This window comes from Nicotiana tabacum, chromosome 13, assembly GCF_000715075.1.
Source record: "Nicotiana tabacum cultivar K326 chromosome 13, ASM71507v2, whole genome shotgun sequence".
In the NCBI taxonomy this organism is placed as follows: Eukaryota; Viridiplantae; Streptophyta; class Magnoliopsida; order Solanales; family Solanaceae; genus Nicotiana; species Nicotiana tabacum.
In genome coordinates, this window is record NC_134092.1 from 40,754,666 (window position 1) to 40,764,646 (window position 9,981).

Here is a 9,981-nt window from a genome sequence, read left to right on the forward strand (position 1 = left end):
CTTAACCTTCAAAACCTTCAAGTTTCCAACTTTCGCCAATTCAAGCCATAACAACCTACAGACATCCAAATCAATATCTGGATATACTCCTAAGCCCTAAATAATCATACGATCCTATTGAAACCATCAAATCTTGGTTCCGAGGTCATTTACGCAAAATTTTGACTCAAGTCAAACTTGGCTTTCTTAGGCCATTATTAAGAAATTAATTGTTCCGTTTCAACCCGAACCCTTCCAAGCCCGAACCAACCATCCCCGCAAGTCATAAAATAGTAAAAGCACATACGGGAAGTCTTAATTAGGGTAACGGGGATCTAAAAAGCAAAACGACCGGTCGGTTCGTTACATTCTCCACCTCTTAAACAAACATTCGTCCTCGAACGGGTCTAGAATCATACCTGGAGTGCTGAATAGGTATGGATATCTACTCAGCATGTCCTTCTCGGTCTCCCAAGTTGCATCCTCGACTGGTTGACCCCTCCATTGGACCTTTACCGCAGAAATCTACTTAGACCTCAACTAGCGAACCTGCCTGTCAACAATGGCAACTCGCTCCTCCTCATAACCCAAACTTTCATCTTGTTGAACTGTGTTGTAATCTAACACGTGCGACCAGTCGGTATGGTACTTCCGGATCATAGACACATGGAAGACCGGATAAACTCCCAGTAGGCTGGGAGGCAAAGAAAGCTCATAAGCAACCTCCCCAACTCACCTGAACAACTCAAATGGGCCAACAAAACTCAAACTCAAATTGCCCTTCTTTCCGAACCCATGACACCTTTCATCGACGAGACTTTCAAGAGAACCTTCTCGCCCACCATAAATGATAAATCCCGCGCCTTCTGATCCGCGTAACTCTTCTGTCTGAACTGTGATGTGTGAAGTCCCTCCTGAATCAACTTTACCTTCTCCAAGGCATCCTTCACTAAATTAGTGCCATATAATCTAGCCTCGCCGGGCTCAAACCATCCGACGGGTGAATGACATCGCCAACCATATAAGGCCTCAAATGGAGACATCATAATGTTGGACTGATAACTGTGGTTATAAGCAAACTCGGCCAAGGGAAACAATCTATCCCACTGCCCTTCGAAGTCAATAACACGTGCTCTGAGCATATCCTCCAGAATCTGAATTGTCTGCTCCGACTGCCCATCAATCTACGGATGAAAGGCTGTGTTGAGCTTTACTCGGGTACCCAACTCACTCTGTACTACTCTCCAGAAATGCGAAGTAAACTGAGGGCCTCTATCTGATATGATGGAAACAGGCACACCATGCAACTGGACAACCTCCTGAATGTAAATATGGGCCAGCCTCACTAAAGAGTAAGTAGTCACAACTGAAATGAAGTGTGCCGACTTGGTCAGCCTGTCAACAATGACCCAAACGACATCAAACTTACTCAACGTACGCGGTAACCCAACTACAAAATCCATAGTGGTACGCTCCCACTTTCACTCCGGTATAACCATCTACTGGAGTATGCCACCTAGCCTCTAGTGTTCATACTTAACCTGCTGGCAATTTAGACATTTCGATACATACTCAACTATGTCCTTCTTCATTCGCCACCACTAATAATGCGGCCTCAGGTTGCGATACATCTTTGTAGCATCTGGATGAATAGAATACCGAGAACTATGTGCCTCCTCTAGAATTTTCTCCCTCAAGCCATCAATATTAGGAATACATAAGCGACGTTGGAGTCACAAAACACCATCCTCTCCGATAGTAACCTCCTTGGCACCACCCTGTAGTACCATCTCTCTAAGAACCAACAAGTGCGGATCATTGTACTGATGATCCTTGATCCGCTCGAGTAATGAAGATTGAGCCACAACACATGTAAGAACTCGACTGGGCTCTGAAATATCCAGCCTTACAATTTTGTTAGCTAAGGATTGAATGTCCAAAGCCAGTGGCCTCTCCTCTACCGAAATGAATGCCCAACTACCCATACTCTCGACCTTTCTGCTCAAGGCATCCGCAACCACATTCATCTTGCCCGGATGGTAACAGATGGTAATAGCATAGTCCTTCAATAACTCAAGCCACTTGCGTTGCCTCAAATTAAGATTCTTCTACTTAAATAAATGTTGCAAGCTATGATGATCAGTGTAAACCTCACAGGACACCCCACAAAGATAATGCCTCCAGATCTTGAGAGCATGAACTATCGCGGCCAACTCCAAATCATGTACGGGTTAATTATTCTCGTGGGTCTTCAGCTGACGTGAAGCATATGCAATAACTCGTCCCTCCTGCATCAATACACAACCCTACCCAATGCGTGAATCATCGCAATACATGCTATATATCCCTGAACTGGAGGGCAACACTAACACCGGTGCTGTAGTCAAAGTAGTCTTGAGCTTCTGAAAGCTTGCCTCACAATCATCAGACCATCTGAACGGAGCACCCTTCTGGGTCAATCTAGTCAAAGGTGTTGCATTAGACGAGAAGCCCTTCAAAACCGACGTTAATAACCTGCTAACACCAAGAAACTCCTGATCTCGGTCGCTATGGTAGGATAAAGCCAACTCTGGATTGCCTCGATCTTACTCAGGTACACCTTAATACCCTCACTTGATACAACATGCCCCAAGAAAGCCACAGAATCTAACCAGAACTCACACTTGGAGAACTTAGCATATAGCTTCTATTCCCGCAAGATCTAGAGCACTAACCTCAAATGCTACTCGTGCTCCCCCATACTATGCGAGTATATCAATATTGCATCGATAAAGACAATGAAACGGCCTAAACACCTGATTCATCAAGTCCATAAACATCGTCGGTGCGTTAGTCAAGCCGAAGGGCATAACTAAAAACTCATAGTGCCCATACCTGGTCTGAAAGGCCGTCTTCAGAACATCCAAAGAACGAATCTCCTGCTGATGATACCCAAATCTCAAGTCGATCTTAGAGAACACCCTGACACCCTGTAACTGGTCAAACAAGTCATCAATGTGCGGCAACGGGCACTTGTTCTTGATGGTAACTTTGTTTAACTGGCGGTAATCAATGCACATCTCCATACTCCCATCCTTCTTCTTTACAAATAACACCGGTGCGCCCCAAGGCGACATACTGGGTCTGATGAACCGCTTCTCAAGCAACTCTTGAAGCTACTCCTATAACTCCCTCAGCTACTTTGGAGCCATGCGATAAGGCGAAGTAGAAATAGGCTGGGTACCTAGCACCAAATTAATGTCGAAATCAATATCCCGATCCGGTGGCATACCTGATAGATCAGCAGAAAATACATCGGAAAACTCTCGCACCACCAGCACTGAATCTAACGCGGGATTCTCTGCAGTAGTATACCGAAAAAAGGCCAAATAGGCCAAACAACCCTTCTCGACCATGTGTCGAGCCTTCAAGAAAGAAATAAATCGATTGGGAGTACCAACAAACGAACCCCTCCACTCTAATCTGGGCAGTTCAGGCATCGCCAAGGTAACAATCTTGGCATGACAATCAAGAATGTCATGGTACGGAGACAACCGGTCTATGCCTAGGATAACCTCAAAATCAACCATATCGAGTAATAGAAGATCCGCCATAGTCTCATAACCACAAACAGTCGCCACACAGGATCGGTATACCCAATCCATAACGACAAAATCACCCACTAGCATGGACACATATGCAGCAATGCCCAAGGACTCACGAGATACATCTAGATAAGGAGCAAATAAAGAATAAACATATGAATAAGTAGACCCTGGATCAAATAATACTAAGGAATCCCTACGGGAGATAGAAATAGTACCTCTGATCACTGCATCGGAGGCGACTGCCTCTGGCCTGGCAGAGAAAGCATAGAATCTAGCCGGAGTGCCACCTGACTAGCCTTTACCTCTAAGGTGACCCCTACCTACCTGTCCTCCACCTCTGGCCAGGTGGGTGGGTGGTGTGGTAGCTGGTGTAGTAATCACGGGCCGATGGTTTTGCTGCTCGGCCTTGCCCCGAATTCTTAGCAAAAACCTCTTCACATGGCCAAAATCCCCGCACTAAAAACAACCTCTCGGAGCAGTGGACTGCTGGCCTGAAGTTTGATCCTGATGGCCTGAATACCCACTGGAGGAACCCTGAATAGCTGGCAGACGATAAGTACTCTCTGGAATAGCGCTGAAGTAGGGTTGTGTTAGAGCATTCCGAGTAGGCGGTGGTGCTGACTGCATAGGCCTGCTAGACTGGCCCCTTATGAACTAACCTCTACCCCTAGGTGGGGTGCCACTGAATCTACCAAACTATCAGGGCCGCTTATCCCTTGGTACAAACTCTCTGATGTGGTCACAGATATGCTCAATCTTCCGAGCTATATCCACAATCTGAAGAAAGGGAGTCCCCATCTCTACCTCACGGGCCATAGAATCCGGAATCTCAGGGTGTAGACCTACAATGAACCTCCGCACCCTCTCTACATCTGTGGGGAGAATAATAGCTACTTGGCGAGACAAGTTAGTGAATCTCGCCTGATAATCGATCACAGATATATGACCCTGACGGAGTCACTCAAACTGATGTCGAAGCTCCTCTCTCTCTCCGAAGGTGGTATGTACTTCTCCAAGAACAGATGTGTAAATGGATCCCAAGTCAAGGGAGGTGAACCTGCTGGCCTGCTAAGGAGGTACGCCTGCCACCATCTGCGGGCCTTGCCCTCAAGCTTAAAGATGGTCAATCCACCCCGTCGGACTCCAATATCCCCCATGTTAAGTAGTTTATCCTTGCACCAGTTAATTAAATCTTGGGGTCCTTTGATCTCTCACCCCCAAAGTTAGTGGGAAGAAGCCTAGTCTGTTACACCTACGTTTCAATGATGACACTAGTGCTAATCTAATCTAATCTACTTAATTGCAAGAAATTAGGATGACAATGCTAAATCAGATGGAGCCAAAGGAAATCAAGATGTCAAGGCCATCAAAAAGGAAACAAGATCAAGTGCAGTCATTATGGGAAGCCAGTCCATACTTCAAGGATCAGTTTGAGAAAAGAAATCGGAAAATTCTGATCGATCAAGTCGCAAATCACTCCCTTAATTAGGAATGTGAAAAGGAAGGAAATTATTGAATCCAGCCCATCTCTTGAGCAGGATTCAGAAGCAACCCTTGGATCAAAATTCTTAGATTATCTTTGCCTCAATCAATGGTCAATCTGCAACGGCTAGTTCAACAAGAAGATTGTATGATCTTAAGACTCTCATATAAGAAGCCTGAAAGGCTAAAGAAAAAGATCATGCAACTTACACTGTTTCTATACCTTTCTAGTTCTTAGCACAAACACTATATTCTTGAGTTTACATGTGTCACAAAAGATAGGAAGAGATAGAAAACAAAACAAGAATTTTGTCAAGTCTAGAGAAATATTGTTGCTGAAAATTGTTGGTGGTGAAGATCCAAAAACCACTACTGTTCTAACGAATTATTGAAGATCTAAGAGAACCCTTGTGACCCAAGAGAACTAGATGTAGGTATCACACCGGTACTGAACCAGTATAAAATTTCTATGTTCTTAGCTTTTAATTTAGTATCATCTGATCCTCTTGACTTAGATAATTTCACTGAAGAACAAACAACCGTTATTCAAGTGAATGCTAAGGCTAAACATCTCCTATACAACGCCATATGCGGTGAAGTGTATGAAAAGATATCAAGCTTTGAAACTGCTAAAGAAATATGGGATAAGTTAGAAGTTACCTATGAAGGAACCAACAAAGTGAAGGAAACAAGAATAAATCTCCTGGGGCGTGACTATGAATTATTTCAAATGAAATACGGAGAACTAGTTGAAGAAATATTCTCTCGATTCAGCAAAATTCTTGGGGATTTAAAATATTTTGGTAGACCAATCAGAAGTGGAGAATAAGTTAGAAAAATACTAATAAGTCTACCCACCATCTGGCAACCAAAAATTATTGCTCTTGAATGTCAGGACCTCGACAAGATGTCATATGATGAACTTAGAGGTGATCTAATTGCTTTTGAGAAAACCCACTTAGACAAGCAAGTTCATCAATAGAAAAGTAAAATAGTTTCATTTAAAGCAACTATGGCTGAATCAGAAAACGAAGAAGAAGAAGAAGAAAAAGAAGAAGAAGAAGAAGAAGAAGAAGAAGGAGAACAAGATGAAAACATAGCTATGCTCTCCAAAGTGGTAACAAGCATGATGAGGAGAAACAGAAATAATAGAAGAGGTAAGCCAAATTTCAGGAAAGGGTAGATGGGAAATGAAAATGACAAAAATGATGGAGGATGTTATGAATGTGGAAAACACGAACACATTCAAGCAGAATGCCCTGAACTGAAAAAGAAACTCAGCAGAAATTTCCAAAAGAAAAAGTCTTTTGGAGCATGGAGTGATGAAGAAGAGTTTGATCATGAGGAAATTTCCAACATGTTCTTCATAGCTATAAATGATGACAGTGATGAAGACTCAAGCAAGCTGGGTCTCATGGCAGATGAAGGAACAAGTGAGGTACGTTCACCTATGTGTCCTAAATGCAATGCAATTCAAGAATTTATTGATATTGCTCTTGTAGACATTGAGAAGGTTCTAAATGAGCTTCGAAAGATCCAACGAGAAAAGAAAGACTGGGCCCTGAAACTTGAAGTATGTGAAATAGAAAAAGACATGCTTCAAGAGGAAGTTCATGAACTTCAACTTCAACTGAATGGATTGAGAAAATTCACCAGTCACAGTTCCATCAGATCCAACCAGTCAACTCCTCGTAATAACTCATTAAGGGTAAGAACTCATGCTGCATGCATTCGATGTGGCAAGAATGATAACAATTCTAACCATTGCAGGTTTAGAGATAACAGAGAAAAGACTTCTGAAAGACTTATTAATCCATCTTATTTTTATTGCGGAAAACCTGGCCATACCTCTAATCATTCCAGGTTTAAGAACAACAAAAGATGAGTTTGGCGACCTAAGGCCTCTAACCAGGATAACAACTAGAACACTAACCATCCAGGACCCAAGCAAGCTTGGGTACCTAAAAACAAGTAATTTATTTTTGCAGGAACAACGCAAGAAGAATCGAAAAGGAAAATAGTATCTCGATAGTGCGTGTTCCAAACACATGACATGTGACAAACAATAATTCAAATCTGTCTCTAAGCTCAACGGTGGATCTGTCACTTTCGGAGATAAATCAAAAGGAAATGTAATTGGAGTAGGAAGAGTCCCTCTCAGCTCATCATGTGATGTAATGAGGTCTATTTAGAAGATGAACTTGGTTACAATCTACTTAGCATTAGTCAACTATGTGACAATGACTATAAGGTTCGTTTCAAAAAATGTGGTTGGTTCATTGAAGACAAAACAAGTAAACTTATTCTATCTGGAAATAGAGATATAAATGTCTATACCCTTAGCATTACTGATAGTATAGGGAATAAAATATTTTTAGCTTCAATGATTGATGATCCCTAGGTATGGCATAGAAAGCTTGGTCATGCTAGCATGCATACTATTTAAAAACTTTCCAAAGGCAATCTTGTCATTGGTCTTCCAAAACTAGATTTTTCCAAGGATTAAATTTGTAACGTATGTCAATTAGGAAAACAAACACGTTCATCTTTTAAAATCAAAAACTTTATTTCTACTACAAAACCTCTTCAACTTTTGCATATGAACCTTTTTGGTCCAACTAGAACTGCTAGCATTGGTGGTAGAAAATATGCCTTTGTTATTGTAGACGATTTTTCTCGATTTACCGGGGTTATTTTTCTGAGTCATAAAGATGAAGAACTAAGGAATTTTGAAGTCTTATGTAAGAAGGTATAACATGAAAAAGGATATTACATCTCTGCCATAAGAAGTGACCATGGAGGAGAATTTTATAGTAGAGCCTTTGAAAACTTCTGCAATGATCAAGGAATTACTCACAACTTCTCTTCTTAAAGATCACCTTAACAAAATGGAGTGGTAGAACGCAAAAATAAAATCTTGCAAGATATGGAAAGAACCATGATTGTGGAAAACTCTCTCCCACACCACTTCTGGGCAAAAGCTATAAGCACTGCATGTCATATCATTAACAGATGCCTGATCCGACCCATTCTTAAAAAGACTCCATATGAGCTATGTAATGGTAAGAAACCCAACATCAGTTACTTTCATCCATTTGGCTGCAAATGCTTCATCCACAATAATGGAAAGGACAATCTTGGTAAGTTTGATCCAAAAAGCGACGAAGGTATTTTTCTTGGATACTCTCCCTTAAGTAGAGCATATAGAGTGTTTAATAAAAGGACCTTATTTATTGAAGAATCCATTTATGTTATTTTTGTGGATACTAACCCTCGCTTAAGGAATGAAAAACTTCCTGAAGATGTGGAAATTTCCATTATCCCAAAGTCTGTTCTCACAGGAAAGGACTATCACGATGAGGCGACTAATCAGCAACATCAGTCAACTGAGGATCACATGGTAAACCAAGAATCATCTTCTGCAGAACAGTCAACTCCCATGGAAAAGAAACTAGTCACAGCTGTCCCAAAGGAATGGAAAAGTGAACCTGGATATCCCCATAAGTTCATCATTGGAAATCCATAGGAAGGTTTTACTATCAGAAGATCTCAAAAGCTCAACCCTCACGTGGCCTTAATAACACAATTTGAGTCAAAAAAGGTTGATGAAGCTCTCAAAGATGACTACTGGGTCAAAGCTATGAAAGATGAACTTGATCAATTTGAAAGGAATAAAGTATGGGACCTAGATCCAAAACCATAAATGCATCTATCGTAGGAACTAAATGGGTTTTCAGAAATAAGATGAATGAATCTGGCCAAGTAGTTTGTAACAAAGCAAGGCTAGTCGCCCAAGGTTGCTCACAACAAGAAGTAATCGACTACGATGAAATATTTGCTCCTATGGAAAGATTAGAATCCATTCGAATACTACTTGCCTTTGCTGCTCATAAGGGATTCAAACTATTTCAAATAGATGTAAAAAGTGCCTTCTAAAATGGATATATCTCTGGAGAAGTGTATGTGAAACAACCTCCTAGGTTTGTGAACAACAGTATCCCAAACCATGTCTTCAAGTTTTCAAAATCCCTATATGGACTCAAACAAGACCCCCGAGCCTGTTATGAAAGACTAAGCTCCTTTCTATTAATTCATAGCTTCAAAAGAGGTAATATTGATACAACTCTATTTATTAAGCGTTCAAATTCAGGTAATCTTATTACTCAAATTTATGTAGATGATATTATTTTTGGAAGTTCTAACTCTGTATTATGTGAATAATTTTCTCATATTATGAAAGGAGAATTCGAAATGAGCATGATGGGAGAGCTGACTTTTTTTCTTGGATTACAAATCAAGCAATCATCCAAAGGAATCTTCATTAGCCAAACCAAGTACACCAAGGAGCTCATAAAAAGGTTTTGAATGGAGAATGCAAAACCCAGTGAAACTCTAATGAGTCCGTCAACAACTCTTGAAGAGGACAAAAATGGGAAAAATATTGATGAAATTATGTATAGGGGAATGATTGGATCTCTACTATATCTCACGGCTAGTCGACCAGATATAATATTCATTGTTTGTAAGTGTGCAAGATTTTAGTCGGCTCCAAAGGAATCTCATTTGACTGCAGTTAAACGTATCATTAGATACCTCATTGGAACCACTAAATTAGGTTTATGGTATGCTCTCTCTAACAATTTTGATCTAAAAGGCTTTTCAGATGCAGATTTTGCAGGTGATAGGACTGATAGGAAAAGCACTAGCGGGACTTGCCAACTACTGGGAAATGCACTAATTTTCTGGCATAGTAAGAAACAAAATTATGTTGCCTTGTCAACTACTGAAGCAGAGCATTTAGCTGTTGGAAACTGTTGCACTCAAATTCTTTAGATTATGCATCAACTTCTTGATTATGATTTAAATCCTTCTTCTACTCCTATTTTTTGTGATAACATGAGTGCTATATGTCTATCAAAAAATTTTGTGCATC

General features: G+C 40.9%; 1 protein-coding gene across 1 annotated transcript; it reads left to right on the forward strand.

The window, feature by feature from the left end:
- The first annotated feature begins 4,535 nt into the window (after positions 1 to 4,535).
- On the forward strand, positions 4,536 to 5,877 carry LOC142168087 (uncharacterized). Its single transcript, XM_075228746.1, has 2 exons — positions 4,536 to 4,617; positions 5,540 to 5,877. Exons 1-2 carry the CDS (start codon positions 4,536 to 4,538, stop codon positions 5,875 to 5,877), a joined length of 420 nt encoding a protein of 139 aa, XP_075084847.1.
- The last annotated feature ends 4,104 nt before the right edge of the window (positions 5,878 to 9,981 follow it).